The following is a 23,687-nucleotide window of genomic DNA, read 5'->3' on the forward strand; positions in this document are numbered from 1 at the left end:
ATCACACAGCAACAACATTCTTAGCAAAATACTGTTTCTGAACCCTCACTGGAGTCTCATACCTTCTTCTTTAGTATGACTCTCTGGGTCTTTGGAGAAACATCCAGGACAAGCTCTGCATAAGCAACATCTTTATTTGAAGCAACTGGCCTTCCAGTTCCCTCTTGCAAACTAGAATTGCGAGAAAATCCAACATGCATTCAGATACATTCCTATAAAAAGTGTCTGTCTCTTCTGAATACTGAGTCAGAACCATACCTAACTATTAACAGGACAACTTATGCTGGTCCTTCGCTAGACGTTATGCAAATTTAAGTCAGGTTACCCATTACACTATTTCCCCCCATTTTTGGGATCACTAGGGTAAACCATCAGCATGGTATTTATATTATTAAAAGTGTTGTGTGTCTAGAATTAGTAATAGGAGCTAAAAGTCCAACTCGGAGTTCAATTTGATAAGCAGATTAATGCTTCCACTGCTTACATTAATATTGGTAAGGCAGAATCAGCATTTTCATCAAAAGCTATCTTCAGTGTTCTATAGCTCAGTTACACAAGTGTATCTGGACTGAAATGCAACTAGTAAGTTACAAGCAATAGTTGCCCTGTGGCAGTGCTCTGAACCACCATGGGTAAGATCAAGTTTTCAATACATGTCCTGATCGTTCGTTCCCTTGGATAGCAGATATTGTGGTAACTGTGGATGCAGTAAGTTAAATCCCTAAGGGGCCACTACGTGAAATGAATAATGCTTAGCTCCTCATCTTTCAACAATTGGTTATACAGAGGAGATAAAAGAAAAGGAGTACTTGTGGCACCTTAGAGACTAACCAATTTATTTGAGCATGAGCTGATCAAAAGAAATCATATCCAGAAGAACTGGTAGACAATGTGCTCTGTACATGCACATGTGAACATCTTAAAGTCCATTTAATATTTAGTTTACATTTTAACTAATCTTGGCTCAGTCATGACAATAAGCAACATATACGTGTAGCAACATCTTACACCATAATCTACAGTAACAAAGATGTTATAAGAAGGCCTCGCTCAAAGATCAACTCCCCTCTCTCTGAGATATTCAGTGATCCTCAATTCAACTAGAGACATCACAAAGAGCAGATATCCTAGCTGAAGACACCAGGTCCTCATCTCACTTTTCTCAGAAATCAGTCCCCCACCCCTATCTTCCAGTGGGTCCCATTACTAACCCACCTCCCACCCATGTTTTCCACCATGATCTAATCTGGTACGGAACCAGATCTTTCTTTCTTCCACTGCTTCTCTGGCTGACAGTACTATAACTCTGTCTTTGTAATACCAGAAAAGACTCAATGCTCTACTATTAATGACAGCCTGAGGTTAAAAGAACTGAAAGACCAGAACTAATTAAAAGTAGAGATTCATTCTGACAGAAAAATTTAATCATGTAAGAAGCATCCCTCATGCAGTACACGAGCTACTCTCTCAGTTTATGTGCCGTAAGTATTAATTTGTTTGGCAATACATAAAAAAATTAAGTATCACAAGACCATGCGAGATAAGCATCATATTACCAAATTTACAGACAAGCGAACTGAGACATTGTGAGGCAAAGTTATTTGCCCAGGTTCTCAGAAAAAGTCAGTGGCAGAGCAAGAAATGCAACCCTGGAATCCTGACTCCCAGTCTTCTTTTCTAACTAAGAGTCTCCTCTTGTTGACCCTATAGCCAGCGTAAGTTTATCGGTATGTGAAATCCTTACACAGATAAGCACTGTATAACAGCAACAGTTTTAAAAAAGAACAGCTTCCACTGACGGCTGAATATTCACCACTTGCTTTCAAAGGCTATTTTCAATATAATATGAAAAGGAGTTACCCTGAGAAAGTATATGTAGCAGCAATATAAATGAAATTTTCATAATAAAGCTGTTTGCCGTCTTGAAAGTCATTCATGCTGCAGGTAATTTCTGAGGAGCCTGCCCCTTTAACTGTCAGCATGATAAAAGGTGGCAGGGTGGGTTCATCCCATGCATAGTCCAAAGAAGTCATTGGCTTCACTTCAGTGCAGAGTCTGGGCTCTGCAACACCATGCTGAGTAAAAACAACTGGGACCTATAATAATGAAAGAAGACTTTAGAAAATGGTAGGTGTAAGTGAGTCAGGAGTCAGCTGCTATTGCTAGTGTAGTTCAGGGTTGTGATTTTCTAGTTTTTCAGCACGTTAGTTGCATTTTATAGGTCATATGTTATTTCCCTGATTTGACAAAAAATTATTCCATGCCATTTCAATTTTTGCTTCCTTCTTATGGTTTAAGAAATTTTATTCCTTCATACAAGTCTCACCATTAAAGTTTGTCTGATGATGAATGTTAAAATACTTTGCACTTGTAGAGGATCTTCCATCCAAAGCTCCCAATGCCTTCAATCCTCTGGGAGATATTATTTTATATATAAGCAAGCTGAGGTATAGCTAAGTTAGATGACTTGCGAGGGTCACAACAACTCAACATCAAAACCTAAAATAGAACTGGGTAGCCCTGAATCTCAGTCTCCTATTCTAAACACAAAAGACATACTTCTTTGTAGGATAAAAATTGCAATTGCTGGCATGGAACTTAAATAATGCCTCACTTTAGGCATCTCCAGTGGATAGGGTATAGGACCGAGAATCAGGAGGCCTGGACTCTATTCCCAGCTATGCTATTAATGTGCTGTATGACACAGAACAAGTCATAAATCATCTAACACCTCCGTTTCCTCATTTGTGACAGTAATGATACCGATCCTCCTTTGTAAAAGAGCTTTGAGATCTATATATGAAAAAACACGTGCATGTTTTTCATGTATAGATGACGATAAATAAATAAATAAATAAATAGATAATTCAGTAAGATGATGCTTTCTAGTAAGAAGCTCAGTAACACTAACTTGTTCTGAAAACTAAAAAGATTTTAATGCTGACATATACAAATGCTTCTCATGATGTGAACTTTCCAATCACTTCACTAGGCAAACCGGTGCAGCTCTTTTACAGAATAGTTGAGAATACATCAAGTACACACAATTAAAATGGTTTTTACTTTTCAATGGATCTATAGCTCTTTACCTTGGAAAAATTGTCTATGCGAAAAGGAGGAGGTAACTGATCAGTGTCACCAAATGAAATGCGGTACGTGGCTCCTCGAAGGGTAATTTCAACTCGTAAAAAATAACATTTTCCGAGAGTGTCTCTGCAGAACAACAACAAAATAGCACAATACATTTAAAGCATTCATAAACTGGAGCCATAAACTAGTACCTAGGTCAGCATTGTGTAACCAATGCTGCATCAATTAGTCAAACAATTTCTGGAACAGCTTAGGCATATATTAAAAAGGTACAGTAGAAAAAAAATGTAATCTAATCCTCCAGCTATACAATTGGCTTGGGCAGGACTTCCCCAAGGTAAGTGCAATAATTCATTATTTCTTTTATGCAATTCTGTTTCGATTGTTAAATTGTGCCCATCACCCTGGTATGTGTAAGCTAAATCATCTCCATGCTGATAAAATCCTTGGACTTTAACACTGTAGTACATTTCTCTCTCTCACACACATACGTAGACTATTTCACAGCAAATGTACACAAGCATTCACAGCTCTTAATTAAGATACTTAACAGTCCACCAGTCAGAAAGTATCTGCTTTTCACGTTAAACCAAAGAAAAACAGGTCAAACACAAGAGAAGCAGACATCTGACATGTTACTGTAGTCACAAGTTTAGACATTTGCCTCTTTAGCAGACACAGAAGACAACTTTAAATATATATCATCCATGTACAGTAACTACCTCATATTGATATGGAAGGAGCTATTTTTGTTGACTTCAAAACCCCCAGACCAAACGCAGTTTGGAACCTCCATTAGCCGTACGCATAATAATTGATCATAATCGTTACGTGGCCAGTGGAACACGACGCTGGAACCAGGAAGAGTGGAGATATAGCCATCAGGATTTGACGTACCCTAATAACAAAAAAAGACAGGCGGTAACATCACCACTACCTTAAAAACAACACACTATAAACAATCTATACAAACCGTGAAATTTGAATGAAGCAATTTTTTCATGAAATGAATGGTGGCAACTGGATACACAGGAAAATATATTCTCATAACCAAGTATTAATAGTAGTTTATATTTTTCACACCAACTTTCATCCTGAAGCATCTCCAAATAATTTACCATTATATATAAACATCGCAATGGCATCACTTCCTGGGTGGAGGGGACCAGAACCTGTCGTCACAGAACGTGTTGCGCAATGATAGGGGGAGGGGATATTTTGGGAAAGGGCACACGTACAAACCCCTATTTCTTTAAAAAGGGTCACAGGATCTTTAATGCGCATACAAATTATATAGGAGCTCATTTTTCAAGGTCTGATCCAACAGCCTTACAAGAAACTCAGTTATATCTAATTCAGAAAGGCAGAGTCAACACTATTAGGATTTTACCTTATGATAATTACACTTCCCCTTCTTTAAAGATAATCTTCTATGAAATATGTTTATGTTATTAAAAAATACAAAATATTTGCTAGTAGAAAGGTAGTCTTACCTGACCTCTGGCAAATTCCCGTTGAGCAAAGGCAAGCTTGTGTGATGATTTATTATCTAATAGGTAACGGGGTGCAAATGTTACCACGCAAGTGTCAATATAACGACCTCTGCCCTTCTTAACATCAATACCTAAGAAGAAGAAAGTCTGTTAAAAATAAAAATATCTACTGTCTGAAAAAAATATTTAGTATAAGAAATGTAAACTTTTAAAATAATGTTTCTCAGACGCAATGCATATGTTCTACAGCTTGCACAGATTTCAAACAAATAGTAAACAAAATCTGGTTTATATAATGCCACTTGCTATATTTTTTTATTGTCTATAAAGTGGAATGTAGTAGTTTAGTCTTGTCAGCATTATAGATGGCACAATAGCATGTGCCTTGGGGTCCTTTTCAGAAGTTACGTTTATTTTCCTCTTCAAAAGGATGGTCCAAACCATCTTCAGTTGGAGTCTTAGAGGTGTGAAGTAAGTTACCATGAGCTCCTCAAATCATGAAAACCAGGTACATGAACACTGATAGGCAAACAAACATCCCAGAAGTTCCTCAAAACACATTGCGGGAAAAAGCACTTCATTGTGAAAATTCAGCCTGAGGTTTCAATTAATGGTAGTGTTCTGAAAGAGGAATAACTGTGTCCTTGGGGCACTGACAGAGAAGTGAGTAGTCATGCTCTCCCATCCCTTTTACTGGCTTACCTAGGTTGCTGTGCAGCAATTTCTTAGAGATGGGTAAAATGAGACTACACTGCAGTTCAAACTAGGTGAGCCAGAATCATGTTTGAACAAGGCATTAAAGGATATGGGTGAAGGACAGTGAGTCAAAGCAGTGCCTAACAACCAATTCCTAAAATAAAATTTTCATCCCATAAAATTCAGTGGGTTGCTTGGCCCTTAGGCACCAAAAACATGGAGCATTATATCCAAATTGCTGATTACTGAATTCTAACACCCTTTGGGCCTCCCTCCCTTTTGTGAATTATCTGTCTTTTTCTTTCAAACAGCTGCTTTAGTGGTTCTTCCCTTCCATCCAATATTCCGCCCCTGCTTATTCCAGAAGGTAAAAATGCCTTTAGGAAAAAGTGAAAAATTATATGAACAACACGAGAAAGGAGACACACCCTGGAAACAGACATGGAATAAAATGAAAAGGGGGAAAAAAAAGAAGACAGGAGAGAGGTCTGGAAACAAAAGCACCTATAAATACCCAACATGAAAAACACCAAGGCAGTATATGGCATAGAAGCTATAGTAGAAACACCCAAAAGAAATTCAGGAAGTATGCACAGTGCCTTTAGCGACTGTCAAAATGGTGCTTTGAAAACTACTACGTAAGTGTAAATATGTAAACATAGGAAGCCTTAAAGGACAGTTTGCAAACAGTTCACAGAAACTCGAAGAGCACTAAGGAAATACAAAATAAAAAATAGCTCAGATAACTCACACTGTCATTGCTTGGAGAGCATATTTTAATTACTATAGTTGCTATTCCAAATAATTCAAGTATTCCTATTGAACTTCTTTTCAATACTACATGGATTCAATTCTTTTCTGCTACACCCCAGAAAACTGTAAGAGCTTTTGCTTCCTTTATTTTCCTTAGGATTTCAGCTTCTATCACTATCAATAGCAGCATGTGCTAACATGCTTCTCTGAAAATCCTTCACATTCACTGAATCAGAAAACATTGTAGCCAGTGGTGCACTTCCTTAGGCTAGAATCAACAAACCTGATGCAAGCAAATAATGTACTAAAAATTTGAAATATGGACTAATTTAATCTATATTCTCTCACCCAATTTGACAGCACACATATATATCAGGTTAACTGCAACATTCATATAAAAGTTCCAAGTTATTTTAAGAGAAAAGCAAAAAACCGACATACTGGCGAAGCTTGTTTTTGTATTAAGGACCCAAAAGTGAAATGAAGCCAAAATTTTAGCTATTTACTTTTCCCCCCTGTGTATTAGACTAAACGTGTAGAAGTGACAATGGTAAATTTACACAATCAATTACAATTTGTGACAGCTTGTTTTGACACCAAGGCATGGGTAATTTGTCTCATGCCTTAGTACTTAACATTGCAACAAGATTCCTACAATGCATCAGGAGAAAAGGCCCAAATAACATAAGATTTATACTTCAAGGATATGTTATTTGCAATGCAAAACTACCACCACAGTTTCACTCAATGATCTTTTAAAGACAACTGCTTTGGGAAATGTACCAGCCTGTTATGTTTTCCATTAACTGAAATAATATTCCTGAACAGCCCCGCCTTGTTAATATATGACCTGTGCTGTCTTGCTTCACAAGCTGCAACAAATGAAGTTCTGAACCTGAAACATGGCCTCAGAGAGAAAAACCTCTCTATTCAGAGGGTGGGGCAAACATCTTTTAATGAAAAGGAAAAACTAACACACCCCAAATTTTAGGGTCAGATCAAGATGGATTACTTTCTGTTATACACACAGTGTCAGCAAGGTTTATGCGGCCGCTCAGATTGCATTTCAGTAGTACTGCAGTCTGTTCATACTAGAAACCTTGAAGTGTTAATGGAGATTTCCATCTCGTATGTCACAGGGGCCAAGGATCAGACCCAGAAGACGTTACTCTAGTTCTACATTCTTAACAAAAGGTCAGAAGCTGAGCCTTCTTTGGTAGGATTTGGAGTGTTCCCGTGCAACATCTATTAGCAGAAATGAATACAATCAAGTTGCTGGGATTATGATGTTTAGAAAGAGGCTAGTCAGAAATAATCTTTACAGAAAAATCAAATAAAAATTTCCACTAATGTTAAAATAATGGAGCAGGAGCCTTAGGCCTAGAGAAAGAGCTCAATTAAATTTCTCTCCAGTCCTATGAAAGCACCCTTAGACTGCTGAAGGAAAGGAGAGATGGATGCATTTCCTTCAGGTTTTTTTTTAAGACTTTTTTTAAATTGGTATTTGAATGAATAGACCTATAAAATTCATTTATTCCTCTGGCAAATGTAAGCAGTTTAAATTCTCTTCAAAACTTGAAGTGGATTACCTGACCATTCATTTTTACACATTAACTAACAAATCACATACTTCTATGTTTTCAGACATACGTGGATGTTTTTCAGATAGGTTAGATGAGAATTAATCAGAAAAGAGGCTATGAAGAAAAATGGAAGCTGCTGGGTTTGGGTGCTGAGTTTTTTTGAAAACCTGACCGTGGTAATTATAAGTAACACCACATAATATTTTAAAGCACTTTACCCTCTTTATTCTTACAACACTCTTGAGGGGTAAGTACAGTAGTTATTATCATTTTACCGATAGGGAAACTCAGGTAAAGTTTAAGCTATTGCTCAAGGCCAAAAAAGATATCCATGTCACAGTTAGGATTAGAACACAGGTATTCCAGGCCCCTGGTCCCTGTGTTGAGATTTTACCACTTTCTTATTATATTAACCTTTCCCAGTTAGAGACTTGTTTTTATATCCCATTATGCCACAGGTATAATGAGTTTAGTAGCCTAAAACTGTCTCCATCATAAGAGCACTGCATAGTTCAATGGAAAACACTTGACATAGCAATTCACGTTAGGAATTCCCTTTTCACTGAATAATGAAGTTATAAATGAAGTTAAATGCAGGGAACCTTGCTCCCCAAAAGTCTTTATAGTCACTGCAGTATTTGAGAGACCGAGAGTATGTATGTGTGGTTTTGTTTGGAGAGGTAGAGGAAAAAATTTTATTTCTTACTGTTATACAGAGGCAAAGGTGGTTGCACCATTTCTGTAATATTTAACAAATTGATCCATGATTACATACCAATGTTATAAATCAGGCCAGGTCGGTTTCCCTGCTGGATCACTTTAAGGGCTCGGACACCGCTGCCTCCATCCAGTGAGAATCCCTGACACCAGCCAGGCATACCTTTGGGATGGATTCCTTTTCCAATTCGCATTGTACAACTATGGGTAACGAAAAAACATGCTGATTAACTCATCTAAATAATGGGATAAGTATCAGAACAATACTTTGGCAGTTTTTCTGCTGAACCTAGATGTATTCAGACTGTATATAGTATCAAAACTATTACAAACTAAAAGCAAAATCTCTTGCCTAGTAATAATACATTACATATTTTAGCATGTTTTATCTAAAATTCTTTAAGCATCTTGCAAACATTAATGAAAACTCAATGGCCACAGGAGGCAGGCATTAACAACACTATTTTTCAGGTGGGTAAACTGAGGCAAGGAGAGGCTCGGTGATTTGAATAGTTTTTTTAAGAAGTAAAATATCTGTGTGACTATAAACAAATTTCAAATCACATTTTCCTAAAATTAGCAACCAACTTAGTATTTTTACCTTCTGTTTTCAATTTTTTTTTCCATGGCAGACCAGTTAAACCTCTTAATAATCAACAAATCTATGTTTCCTTTCAATAATAATAATCACCACCACAACTACCAAGGTTTTATATAGCACTATTCATTAGCTGAACTCAAAGCACTTGAAGAAGCTGTGATGTGCTCAGTAAAATGTTGCCAATTTTTCTTCCTCAGATTAGGTTCAACTTAATATTATTTCTCAGACCACATCACAAAAATCAGCATCACAATTGGCAGTGTCCATTATCTTTCTGACAATCTCAACAGAAGGGCCTAGGAATTAAAATAGGCTTGGACAGACTTTTTCATTTACCAAACTGGATTTTTTTTTTAAAGTCTTGATTTTTTTCAATATACATTTTCACCAATGATTAAGAATGATCATTAAAGAGTGAATCATGTTTCCAGAGGGCAATCCATTAAGAAATCTCCTGACAGACTGCTGTATCTATAGCATTCCTTGCAATCATACATGGGGATTGATGATCAGTGGATCCATGTAGTAGCAGATTCTCCCAAAGAACAACTGGGTATAGCTAGGCAGGAAGCCTGCGCTGAGATAAACTTCATGATGCACCAGGGTTAAACGACTCCAAAATCCTGTCATTCCCTTGTGCATCAGAAACATAGCAGTTCTGCTGCAAGTAGTAGTTAACTCATATATGAAATGGGTAGTTTGGGACAGTTTTTGAGGCTGATGGATATGTTCAGAATAATAAGTCAAAATAGGTGGGAAAATCAGCAAAGAAATGAGCAATGAGTCACTGAAGCAGTAATAAGCCACCACAAATTACAAAGATGCCTCAATTTTCTTTTTTTGCTGTTAAATACTTTCAATATATTTAAATTAGTATTTTTATAAATATATATGCATGTGTGTGTATATATATATATATATATATATATATAATTTAAAACCGTCCATGTTTTTGACAAGTTCAGTCAATTTAATTCAAACTCAAAAAGGTAGACTTTTTTTAAACACACGTTTTGAGTAATTGTTTGATGTTTATCCTATGTGCCTATTACTTGATGTCTTTTTATGCTAGTCAAATTATTTTAGTTGTAGTAAGGACATTATCAGAGTGAGCAGTCTAGGATTTTCTTGCTTTACCAAGTTATGAAAAGAAGCATGATTTCCATACATGTAAAATAAAAAAAAAAACAACACAGCAGACTGCTTTTACAATAAAACTAGCCAACCAAATAGTTAGTTTTCAGTATCAAATGTCTAAATAGTGAGTAAGCTCATTTCAGTATCTCAAACTAAACACCTTACCAGGTCATCCTGCCAACAAAGGCTTTTTCCTACAGGATATTCATACTTAAATATCAGCACCAGATTCTCTCACTAATTATTTTCATTCTTTGTAAGCATTTTTCCTTCCCATCAACATTACTTACAAGTTTGCCTGTTCTTTGTCAGCATAACAGAAGAGAAGTGGGCTCAGGCTTCTAGCAAGCTCATGTTCTTCAAACTGACCTGCAGCATCTGTCTTTGCATTGTCCTGTCTGAAGATCAGTGGTAACCCTTTGAAAAAAAAAAAAAATCATAAATGAAACTTTAATTTACACTCAAATTTAAAACAAAAATATACTTCATTCAGGACCAGGGTCTATATTATTAGTTGTGAAAATGGGAACAAGTTTAAGAACAATTTTAAATTTTTATGTAGTATGTAACCCACTGGTCAGCATATTCAACTCTGTGTCTGATCCCCCCAGGATATGAGATTGTTACAACTCCAAGCTACACAACCTGGCTTTTTAGATGAAGCTGCAGAGTCTGATGCTTTCAACTCTCGAGTTTTCTGCTTTATACCTTTGTATATTGGCCAAGATGGCACTATCACAATACAATTATTGCTTTAGACTTCTGTGACTTGATGAAGGTTCTTCAGTGTTTGAAAAACAAATTCTAACATTTTATTTTGATGTACACAGAGCCTAACCAAGACTCTAACTTCGGCACCTTACTACATTTAAAAATGCATAAACTACCAAGATTTAAAATCTTCATTGCAGCAACTCAGTCATTTCATGGTTTATGAGATACCTTCACAATGAGAATGGATATTTGCTATTTGATACAGCCTATTTTCTGCAAATTCATTTTCTTTAATCCATTCTCAAAAGTTGTGCATGGCTGCATAGCAAATCAATACTAAACGGCATCCTCACTTCCAGGTGAGTGACGGTCATTAACGGTTATGAAAGGCTAAGTTAAACATACCGGTTTTGTTAATCAGCCAATATGGCGCAGAAATGAATATTTTTAGAGACCCTTCAGCTCGACATACAATCCTTATGGTTAGGTTTAGTTGTCGCTTGTTGACATCATACAATCGCATTCGGACCATATAGTTTTGTGTCCCAGGAGGAATCAACAGCTCCTTGCATAGTGGAAAGTTTTCCAATGACACGCCTAACAAACAAACACACACAAAAAAAAACCATGTTCTCCTGACTGTTCGGAGAAAGAGTCAAGTCTTCCTGGAATATTTCGTACAGCTTTCTATGATTTTACTTCCTTTTAAAACTACCTGTTTAACTTTTGAACATGAGCTAAGAAGCTACTGTCATCACAGTCTTCAAACTAAATCTCAAAATGATATATATGCCTTGGGCAGGCCCTCTGCATAAGGGCAAATTTCACCTGTTGAGAATATTCTCACAGCTCAGCCAGTGTTGAAAAAAATAATTCTGTCATATCTCACTATCTTCCTTCAATATCAGTATTTCTAACACTCACACGGACGCTACTCAGAGAAGAACTACCTCATACCAGCCTGATGTGCATTAACTATCTGTGTGGATACTGCAGCTGAGCACTGAGAATTCCCTAGTGCACTTTGATCAAAGCACACTACTGAACCTTTTAATGCACAGCCGTGAGGTCCACATAGACAGTTAAGGCGGAGCAGGCTAGCATGAGGCAGATATATACCCCAGCTTGCTGCGAACTAAGTTTTTGTACAGCCAAGCCCTCTCAGTACACCAAAATCTGAAACTATCCTAACTTGGAAATTTAACATATTACAAATACAGTGTTACCATCTTGCGATTTTACTGCGAGTTTTGCAACATTAGGTATTCTTCTTTAAGACCCAGCTCCTGGAATGAAGTGATTTTGTGAGACACTCAGCTTTAATTAAGGGAGGAAGGGGGAGAAATAAGCTTCTAGACCTGATGATTCTATTGAAAAAAGTCTTACAAATGTGACCCGAGTGTACCATAAAGGCATAGAAACCAGAAAGTAAAGAAAAAGAACCCCAAAATAATTACTTTTTTTAAAAAAAACATCATTTTAAAGCCAATTTCCTGATTTTGTGGGCCTGGCTCATCATTTTTGAATGCTTAGGGTTGCCAATACTGCAAATATCAGAAACAGAATGGTTGGGATATGTATGTACATATTGCACTTCACATTACATCTGTCTCTGGTCTTTCACAGCATTTCACAGTTAGCCATGACCAGGCCCCTTCCTGACTGAATTCTGTATAGGATATCTAATAAGAGAGATGCATTTTTCTTTTCAGTTTAGAGTTCAATAAGACAGGTTAAAACTTGAGTGTAGAGAAGGACAATCATATTTTGCTGCAAACACTGGACAAGGAGAAGCTACTGACTCTCATTAAAGAGAAAAGGAGTACTTGTGGCACCTTAAAGACTAACCAATTTATTTGAGCATAAGCTTTCATGAGCTACAGCTCACTTCATCGGATGCATACTGTGGAAAGTGTAGAAGATCGTCTTATATACACACAAAGCATGAAAAAATACCTCCTCCCACCCCACTCTCCTGCTGGTAATAGCTTATCTAAAGTGATCACTCTCCTTACAATGTGTATGATAATCAAGTTGGGCCATTTCCAGCACAAATCCAGGTTCTCTCACCCCCACACCCAAACTCACTCTCCTGCTGACAAAGGAGGTGCTGTTGTCATCATGAATAGGTCGGAATATGAACAAGAGGCTCCTCGGCAGCTCTCCAACACCACTTTCTACAAGCCATTACCCTCTGATCCCACTGAGAGTTACCAAAAGAAACTACAGCATTTGCTCAAGAAACTCCCTGAAAAAGCACAAGATCAAATCCGCACAGACACAGCCCTGGAACCCTGACCTGGGATATTCTATCTACTACCCAAGATCCATAAACCTGGAAATCCTGGGCGCCCCATCATCTCAGGCATTGGCACCCTGACAGCAGGATTGTCTGGCTATGTAGACTCCCTCCTCAGGCCCTACGCTACCAGCACTCCCAGCTACCTTCGAGACACCACTGACTTCCTGAGGAAACTGCAATCCATCGGTGATCTTCCCGATAACACCATCCTGGCCACTATGGATGTAGAAGCCCTCTACACCAACATTCCACACAAAGATGGACTACAAGCCGTCAAGAACGCTATCCCCAATAATGTCACAGCTAACCTGGTGGTTGAACTTTGTGACTTTGTCCTTACGCATAATTATTTCACATTTGGGAAGAATGTATACCTTCAAATCAGCAGCACTGCTATGGGTACCCGCATGGCCCCACAGTATGACAACATTTTTATGGCTGATTTAGAACAACGCTTCCTCAGCTCTTGTCCCCTAATGCCCCTACTCTACTTGCGCTATATTGATGACATCTTCATCATCTGGACCCATGGAAAAGAAGCCCTTGAGGAATTCCACCATGATTTCAACAATTTCCATCCCACCATCAACCTCAGCCTGGTCCAGTCCACACAAGAGATCCACTTCCTGGACACTACAGTGCTAATAAACGATGGTCACATAAACACCACCCTATACCGGAAACCTATTGACCGTTATTCCTACCTACATGCCTCCAGCTTTCACCCTGACCACACGATCCATTGTCCACAGCCAAGCTCTGCGATACAACCGCATTTGCTCCAACCCCTCAGACAGAGACAAACACCTACAAGATCTCTATCAAGCATTCTTACAACTACAATACCCACCTGCGGAAGTGAAGAAACAGACTGATAGAGCCAGAAGAGTTCCCAGAAGTCACCTACTACAGGACAGGCCTAACAAAGAAAACAACAGAACGCCACTAGCCGTCACCTTCAGCCCCCAACTAAAACCCCTCCAACGCATTATTAAGGATCTACAACCTATCCTGAAGGATGACCCAACACTCTCACAAATCTTGGGAGACAGGCCAGTCCTTGCCTACAGACAGCCCCCCAACCTGAAGCAAATACTCACCAGCAACCACATACCACACAACAGAACCACTAACCCAGGAACCTATCCTTGCAACAAAGCCCACTGCCAACTGTGCCCACATATCTATTCAGGGGACACCATCACAGGGCCTAATCACATCAGCCACACTATCAGAGGCTAGTTCACCTGCACATCCACCAATGTGATATATGCCATCATGTGCCAGCAATGCCCCTCTGCCATGTACATTGGGCAAACTGGACAGTCTCTACGTAAAAGAATAAATGGACACAAATCAGATGTCAAGAATTATAACATTCATAAACCAGTCGGAGAACACTTCAATCTCTCTGGTCACGCGATTACAGACATGAAAGTTGCGATATTACAACAAAAAAAACTTCAAATCCAGACTCCAGCGAGAGACTGCTGAATTGGAATTCATTTGCAAATTGGATACAATTAACTTAGGCTTGAATAGAGACTGGGAGTGGCTAAGTCATTATGCAAGGTAAACTATTTCCCCTTGTTATTTTCCTACCCCCCCACCCCCTCGGACGTTCTTGTTAAACCCTGGATTTGTGCTGGAAATGGCCCATCTTGATTATCATACACATTGTAAGGAGAGTGATCACTTTAGATAAGCTATTAGCAGCAGGAGAGTGGGGTGGGAGGAGGTATTTTTTCATGCTTTGTGTGTATATAAAAAGATCTTCTACACTTTCCACAGTCTGCATCCAATGAAGTGAGCTGTAGCTCACGAAAGCTTATGCTCAAATAAATTGGTTAGTCTCTAAGGTGCCACAAGTACTCCTTTTCTTTTTGCGAATACAGACTAACACGGCTGTTACTCTGAAACCTGTCATTAAAGAGACAATTTCTTTCAACTGTAGTATCTCAAGATCAGAGATAAACTTATAGATACATCAAATGAAGTCTACACTGCACCTCTGAAAATATCAGCATCAGTTTCCTCCTACCACCAGTATTTCTCCAAGACCTCCATAGTTTGTTGGCCCGAAACAATTACTTCCACCTTGCAAGACTAATGTGGGGACCAGATGACTCTCTACTAATGCCTCCCCTTTGAGTTTTGTATGCTCTGAAAGTCTTCAAACCCCTACCAGTGACAGGTACACTAATCATCCCAGCTACTCAAACCCTATCAAATCCTCCTGGTGACAAGTGCCCACAAACTGACATAACCCACTCATTTGACAGAGCCTTTAAGGATGTGTCTACACAGCAACTAGACACCAGTGGCTGGCCCATGCCAGCTGACTTGGTCCTACTTTGGAGCAGGGGGTTGGACTAGATGACCTCCTGAGGTCCCTTCCAACCCTGATATTCTATGATTCTATGACTTGGGGCTGCAGGGCTGTTTCATTGCTGTGCAGCCTTCCAGACTTGGGCTGGAGCCCAGGCTCTGGGACCCTCCCACATCACAGGGTGCTAGAGCCCAGGCTCCAGCCCGATCCTGTAAGTCTACACAGCAATGAAACAGCCCTGCACCCTGAGCCCAAGTTGGCTGGCACAGGCCAGCCATGGGTGTCTAACTGCTGTGTAGACATATCCTAACACTCCAGGATGTTGCATGGAGACTACAAGAAAGCCCACAGATGTTTTACACTGTGCTTGATAACACCTAGACTTGTCCATGACAAGATACCATTTTGAATCTCTGACAGAAATTAAACTACACCAACTCAAGCCACTAGAGACTCTTGTTTGGCTCCTTTCTGGCATTATTTTCGCTGCGTATGGGGAACAAAAAGGGGAAGAGGTGAGGGAAAAGGGGAGCAACTCAGATTTCTATCAGACGTTCCGATTATTAATTTTTTTTTCTAATTGGGGTGGGTGGGTGGGTGTGAGTGAGAGAGAGAGAGAGAGAGATGAACAATTTCATAAATGCTGCAACCCAATGAAAACATCACATTGTATTAAAAAGCTTATTTTTCTTTTTGGTGCCATAGCTGTTTGTATAACAGAACATGCAGTCATTCTGAGCTGCTCTTCTAGTAGCCACAAATAATATCACCTCTATAATGCCTTACCAAGCTCAATGTTCTGAGATGTATCCGCTGTGTGCAGCGCTGCCTCCTTGCCAGGTTTTAGTGTCCCGTTAATCGGCATCCCTTTAACATAAAATTCGAGTTCACAAGGTAGCAAGTTACAGATTCCCACAGTTGGCAGGAGATAAATGGCATGCCCAGGCTGTCTGAAAATCTGTTTAGCACTGTCAGAAAATATGTTTGAGGGCATGTAATCTGGATAATTCTCTTTCTTTATAGCCACACAAAACCTATGAAGAAAGACAGATGCATGTGAAAAAAGAGCAATGGACTGAATGGAATAGCTGTACTTTGGCTTCGTTAGCACTTGAATCTCATGCCACAGTGCAATTTACACGATTCAAAACCCGTACAGCATTTAGAATTAACTCTCCATAATAAACATTTTAAACTTGACTGTAAAATATTCCAAATATTTTGCACTTATATTGACTCATCTGATACTCTCAAAACAGTTTACAAACAATTACACCTCATAACAAATCTGTGAACTACCACACATAATTATAGTAGAATCTTCCTTAATCTACAAAATGATTATCCTCACAAAAAAATCCCATTACACTTCTCAACACATACTTAATAGCAAAGTGGTCTCTAAACTACTAAACTTTTACTTTTACAAAATATATTACAGTAAATTTACTGGTACGCTATGAAGTATTGATTATTTAAAACTAAATTATACTTGCCAAAATAAATTAAAATTACTCTGTATAATGCAACTGTATTTTTGTTTTTCTTGTCCCCCCTGCTCTAACTGTCTTTTGGGATTTAAATTAGACAATCAAATGAGGAAGTAAAACAACACCACTTCTTCAGGTAACATGTTCTTTGGAGAGGTACTCACATCTTATAAAAATTGTTTAGCATCCTACAGTAATGACCTCAAAACAGTATATATTTTTAAAAAATCTGAACTATAAACCACTAGCTTTATGAAATGATAACTATTCACTAAGCAAAGGTCATTTCCCTCAACTATTTTTTAGGAATGTCATATATAAAGCCTCAAGAGACAAGGTGGGTGATGTAATATCTTTTAGTGGACCAACTTCTGATGATGAGAGAAGCTTTTGAGCCACACAGAGCTCTTCTTTAGGTCTGGGAAAGGCCAAACAAGTTGATGGCATCCCTATCTGTATCAAACTAAGGAATTATGAGATACCATGCAGTGTTCATTACGTGTTGACATTATGGGAATTAAAACAGAGAGCTTAATGTTTTGGACAACGCACTTGGACCATAAGTAACAATCCTGCACTGGCAGAAGGACAGACTAGGTAACCTAATTCCCATCTCTAATTTCTATTATTTGATTTTATTACATTAAAGGTTAATAGAGTGGTTGTTTTGTAATTTTACACTTTTGCTATATAGGTCAAGAACTGGTATAAGAACCATTTTGGTCGTATGACAGAAACTTTAAAAAGCCTCTAATGCTTTACTGTTTTCTGGTTCCTAAGAAGATTCTGTACCCTTCCGATGTCAGCAAAGAAGAAAGTGTCACAGACAAACTAATGTTAATTTTTGCTTCCTGCTCCTGTAGTGGCTGTTTATCAAAGGAAATTGGGAGAGTGATTTGTGGTTCCCTATCCTTTTACATCCAGCCACAGCTTATGGGATTGGGACGCTCTTCCATCTAGCCATGATGGCAGGGTCTATTTTCTATTTTTAAATACCCTGATGGATATGACCTTATATCCCATCTAATCTTCCTTGTATAAATTACAGTATAGTCACACTTAAACATCTCGTATTATACATAAGGTGTCAAACAAAAACAACACTACAAAGGTTTTATCTCAGAACAATCTCTTTCCCATTCCACTTTAGCTTTTTCTAGCACTACTTACTTTCACATTAATTCACCTATCAATAACTGGTAAGTTATAGCAAAATATTTAGCCTTATAAAGTCTTAATTACCTGAAAAATCGGCTGTTTTCAGACTCCATCGAATGGCACTCTCGTTTGCTGCTACATACCTCTGCTGCCTTCTGCACATTAGTCCAATGAATGGGAGTCTTACAGAAAAAGACTCCCATTCCTTTTGGCCTGGCCTGCAATCGCCAAGATGTAAGGTGTAATGGAATAGCAAAGGAATCCCCTGGCATTACTGCTGGAAGCACTACCGGTTCTGCAACCAAATCACAAAGAAAACACATGCTTCAGGTTGCATCCTTTGGTCAAACTATAAATAATTTCTTCAGTTATAAACTCTGGACAACACATTTAATGAAAGAAGCAGTACATTTCCCATTAGATGTAGTTCATCCGGTCCAAATGCCAAGCTGTTGTTTAAAGTGCCCCTAATAGTGAGTCAAGAAAGTGCTGCTTATAGAACCAGAGGGCTGATTCCAGACAAATTGGGAATGGATTAAAAAAAAATTATCTGGAGTTCTAACTTTGTTTCTCTGGTTGCCTTAGTTAAAAGTACCATTTTAAGTGGGTGTGGAAAGGAAAGTTACTCATCTATTACTAAAAAGAAAAGGAGTACTTGTGGCACCTTAGAGACTAACCAATTTATTTGAGCATGAGCTTTCGTGAGCTACAGCTCACTTCATCAGATGCATACCGTGGAAACTGCAGCAGACTTTATATATACACAGAGAATATGAAACAATACCTCCTCCCACCCCACTGTCCTGCTGGTAATAGCTTATCTAAAGTAATCTTCAGGTTAGGCCATTTCCAGCACTCTATTACTAGAGTTCAAGTAAACTGTCAAAATAGATCCACACTCTTGAATTACGTCTGCACACAACGCCAAAGACCAAAACCCTCTGCCAAATTCTGACTGTTGGAGGACACAAGGACTTCATCTCATCTGTGGCATGTTCTAGACATAGACTCATAAGGAGATGTGGCCCTCTTTCATCCTCATCTCCTCCAATTCACCTAAGCAGCAAATTGAAACTCCCTTTGGTTCCTTCAGTTTAGCTTGTTGACCATTTCCCCCCTAGTTAGGGCTATTTTTTGTCAACGCAAGTAGCATTGAAATCTGTAAGGTTCCCCCATCCTCCCACTGCCGCTCTTCTCCTCAGTCCCCTCACCCCCTCCAAGAAAAAACAAATTCAGGTGTTTTTCAGAACTTCAGTTCCAGGAATCAAACTTCATTGGGGTAATCAGTTCTTCTGCCATTGTGGTGGATGCAAAAAGATAATTTGGGTTAAAAACTGTTCAAGAGTGTGGGTGCGAGACCACTATATCCCAGTGCATCAGATCTGCAATGAAATACTCCCAAGTACAGAATTCACTTCTTTGCCAGTACTAGCGTTTTCCTTGCTCAGGTGAAAGGTGACTGTCACATAGCGGCAGTTAAAGAAAAAGAAGCAAGCCCTGTCTCATATGACACAAATATACTGTAAAGTCTTTCAAATGCACTTGTTAATAGAACTCGCAAGCTGTTTGTAAGACGATGAAAATCCTAGACGTTGGATAAAGAATCTATTGTAGAAAACAAGCTTATGTAATTTTGACTTAAGGCAAAGAAATAAAAGAAGTCTCACTCTTCTAAACTGAAGATAAGTAAACAAAGCACAATACTTTAAGCATTCCTTTCTTCTGCTTTGAAAGAAGCTGGGGACAGGAATGTCACACTAAACTTGACAATAGCCTAACACAAAATTCTTGTTGTGGCTTGAGATTTCGTACTTTATCCACAGGAAAAATCTCTACATAAGATTTTTTGGGAAATCTTACTTGCTTTTATACTTTGAATCTTTTGATGGCATCTTCTAGACATTCATTTTTACTGGAGAATAGGACAAGAAAAATTTTGCAACAACCAAAAACTGGGGCCATCATAAATCGTTCTGCCGGATAAGGTTTTTCTCACTGATATGTAGCAGGGCAGCGTAGCGATAGCATTCTGAGACTTACTGTCAGGAGCGGAAGGGCTATCCAGCCTTAATTCCATTGGTGTTTCCAGCCTGTTTTTCACAATCAACGCAGAGCGCACAGTAATCACCTTCCGAGCGCTACCTTCCATGGTAACTTCAAATACCACACGAACTGGAGGCAATGAAGAAAACTGCAAAGCCATTTTAAAAGTTTAGGTATCAGAAAATGCAATGATGATAAATAGCAAAGGAATGCCCAAACTTTGCAGTAACTGCAGCTTGCCAGTAACCCAAGGGCCACACCTAATTTACACATTTCATATATTTTTTAAAATACCCATAATTTTGCCTTGTGCTTATATCATGTTTGATAAACATGAGCTCATTATTTGGGCTTCTCAACCTACAGGGAAAAAGGAATGAAAATAAAAACACAAGGAACCCACTAGAAAGGAAGAGCAGATTTGGCCTGCTATAATCATTGCTCTTTATGAACTGCAGCTCCCTATATATGGTAGCAAACAGGAAAATGGCTGCATCCTGGGCATTCCTGAGCTAGAACGTTAAGAGCATTGTTTATGCTAAAGATTTTTATTAGTATGTTTCATGGTTTCAAAAAATTTCAAAAACAGCCTGCGATAAATCAAGGTTCTGTTCATTCTCATTTTCCTCAGTGCTTCCCACTCCTTTCACAGTCACTGCCCTTCTGCGTACACAGTCAGAAAAATATCCTCAGATAGCTAGATTAACAAATATTAACACATACATACATACATACACACACACAATGCATTATCACAAAATCCTTAGTGACATTATAAACTTTAAAACAATTCATTTTTCCCTTCACACTACAGAAACATAAAAAATCCATACTGTATATGGACCCAAAGAAAAATTGCTACAGTAACTATTATTTTAAGAGACTGTGCCCAGAACATGCTGACAATGTTCTTGTATTTGAGAAAGAACGGACAGTCAGTCCAGGATTTTGAACTGCCAAAAACTTTATTAAAACAACGTAGAAAAAACAAATATAACACAATGAAATGTACATAGTTTTGCTGAAACTTGCCAGCAGCACATTCAGCAAGTCTAAGATCATAAGGAAAAACACAGAAGTATTTTGTTTTTTTAAACACAGCCCCAGTTCCGGGTACAAAGTTCACAAGATTTTAAATAAAACTAGACACCTCAACTAAACTCACCATCCAAGGAAAGCAACTCACAATACTAACCTTAGTTATGGAGTTAGCAATTTACTTGAGATTTTCTATTTCAAAATATTATGTCCTTAAAGAAGAATTCTAAAGATTTTGAAAAGAAGTATTAACTAATATAATCTTGCTATCATGTTATAGTATTTTTATTTATTTCTTTAAGTTTTGCTATTAAATATTTCTGGTGAACTCTGAACTCAGTTAAGGTGGAAGATAAATAGTTCTGCATTTAACCTTGTGCTCCCAGCGTTGCGGATGACAACAGCAGCAGGAGATGAGCAGCAGTGCCAAGATATCTTAGCTTCACCATTTAGGATTGTTGTTTTAAAATTGATTCCATAATAAACAAAAATTCTGGCAGGGAGAAAATAACACTTCTTTTTCCTGGAATTAGTGACTCTGTCCAAGAGTCATTCAATGATAGTGTTTGAGGAGACGGTACTCTTCTATCAAAAATAGAGTTTGTCATTCTGCTACTTGTGCAGATTGATTTTTGATAATCTGGCCAGTGTGGGTTTTTTACCAATGTTCCCTTCTATTGCAGGTAGCTCATATTACTACAATACTGAATACTTCTTGCAATATTTAAATCAAAGGTTTATGCAGTATAGGAGAAGCCTTACTCTTCCTTTCCTAAAATGCCATATTTTAAGCCCCACAGGATACAATCCTCAAAGGAATTAAAGACACGCTCCAAAACTCATTGTAAAGCAAAAGAGAATTTCCACTAATTTCAATGGGCTTTGGATTTTCTATTAAGGTAAATGTATCAACTGGAATTTCCATTCAGTTTGCTTATGCCTCAGTCTTCCCGCATACTTAATTGTGAGCACTACATATATCAGTTTTTAAAGAGTTTTATGGTGTGAAGATGTGCCCAGAATCAGTGTCCTACTGAGACAGTAAGCTTGGTGGGTTAGGGACCTTTTTGTTATGTGTGCGCAGTACCTAGAACAATCCAAAGTTTAGGTGCTACCACAGTAGAAAAATAAATAAAATAAATAAATAAATAGGTCAGAGTTAGAGAAAGAGTAACGTGTCCTATATAGCAAGCAGCCTTTTCTTCTTATGCTTCCTTTGCATAGGGGCAAACATGTCGAGCAGTGCCAGCTTGTAAAAGATTTTCCTTTTTTAGTTTGGTGCAGATTAGAGTGTCAAAGTAGATGAGAACAGAGCTGAGACAACAAACTGCAATGGTTCCTAAAGCCTTTTCGTGATTAGTGGCAGTTCTGGACCAGCCTTCCAAGGGGAGCGGTGGGGCAAAAAGCCTGGCTTTAAGACTGAGCTTGATAAGTTTATGGAGGGGATGATATGAGACTGCGTACAATGGCATGTAGCTGATCTACGACTAGTAGCTGCAACCGTCTTCAATGGCTGATGATGGGACACTAGATGGGGCGGGCTCAGAGTTACTACAGAGAATTCTTTCCCATGTGTCTAGCTGGTGAGTCTTGCACACCTGCTCAGGGTCTAACTGATTGCCATATTTGGGGTTGGGAAGGAATTTTCTCCCAGGTCAGATTGTCAGAGACCCTGGGAAGTTTTCGCCTTCCTCTGCCGCATGTGGCCCAGGTCACTTGCAAGTTTAAACTAGTGTAAACTGTGGATTCTCTGTAACATGAAGTCTTTAAATCATGATTTGAGGACTTCAGTAACATAGCCAGACGTTAGGGGTCTATTAAACGAGTGAGTAAGTGAGATTCTGTGGCCTGCCATGTGCAGAAGGCCAGACTAGATGATCATGATGGTCCCTTCTGACCTTAAACTCTATGAGTGGTCAGTTCTCAAAAAGATTCACATTAAAACATTCAGAAATTTAAATAAACTACCCACTTACCCATCCCTTCTACCTTTGCAGGTACCATATCAATGCCTATGAATCTATTCCAAGAAAACTCTACCAGATGCGCCCATTATTCTTTTTTCCTCTTAGCTGCTCTAAAAGTCTGCAGATCCTCTTCCATATTTAACAAAGTCAGTGCCAGAGCGAACTAGTTACAGTTCTGGACAGTAACATTTAACAACTGCTCAGTCATCCTGCAAACTACTGTGGTCTTATTCTCCAAAACCCTTGCACCTTATGTAATTATTTACATCTGGGATAGAATGACCAGTGGTATTAAGTGTTAACATTCTGATTTGGTAGGATTTTATATTCACCTCATAAATGTGTAACTGATGACCCAAGGCAGCAGAGAGTGAGATCTATGGTGTCTCCCTATTAAAGTGCACACCCTTAAGAAATAACATCTGGAGGATGAGGTAGCATTGAGCATAGTCAGAACAAAGCAGCAAACAAGAGGACACAGGGATATCTGCATTGAAAGAAAGGAGAATATTTCTGGGTCAAAAAGGAAAGTGAAAGAGGAAGAAGGCTGAAAGGAACAGGATCAACAGGATACAA

General features: G+C 38.5%; 1 protein-coding gene across 5 annotated transcripts in view; it reads right to left on the reverse strand.

The window, feature by feature from the left end:
* The window catches only part of VPS13D (vacuolar protein sorting 13 homolog D), a 189,126-nt gene that overhangs the window by 93,645 nt on the left and 71,794 nt on the right, over window positions 1-23,687 (reverse strand). For all 5 annotated transcript variants that reach the window (XR_013348386.1, XM_077837552.1, XM_077837556.1 and 2 more), the window contains 11 exons: window positions 20,104-20,254; window positions 18,148-18,358; window positions 16,202-16,449; window positions 11,190-11,381; window positions 10,361-10,487; window positions 8,391-8,533; window positions 4,584-4,714; window positions 3,813-3,988; window positions 3,090-3,213; window positions 1,861-2,096; window positions 63-171 (listed from right to left, as the gene is read on the reverse strand). Coding sequence is in view for 4 of the 5 variants with exons in the window: in XM_077837552.1 (XP_077693678.1) it covers window positions 63-171; window positions 1,861-2,096; window positions 3,090-3,213; window positions 3,813-3,988; window positions 4,584-4,714; window positions 8,391-8,533; window positions 10,361-10,487; window positions 11,190-11,381; window positions 16,202-16,449; window positions 18,148-18,358; window positions 20,104-20,254 (1,848 nt within the window). In the remaining variant the exon portion in view is untranslated. The remainder of the gene's footprint in view (window positions 1-62; window positions 172-1,860; window positions 2,097-3,089; window positions 3,214-3,812; window positions 3,989-4,583; window positions 4,715-8,390; window positions 8,534-10,360; window positions 10,488-11,189; window positions 11,382-16,201; window positions 16,450-18,147; window positions 18,359-20,103; window positions 20,255-23,687) is intronic.

This window comes from Eretmochelys imbricata, chromosome 18 (assembly GCF_965152235.1).
Source record: "Eretmochelys imbricata isolate rEreImb1 chromosome 18, rEreImb1.hap1, whole genome shotgun sequence".
Classification (NCBI taxonomy): Eukaryota; Metazoa; Chordata; order Testudines; family Cheloniidae; genus Eretmochelys; species Eretmochelys imbricata.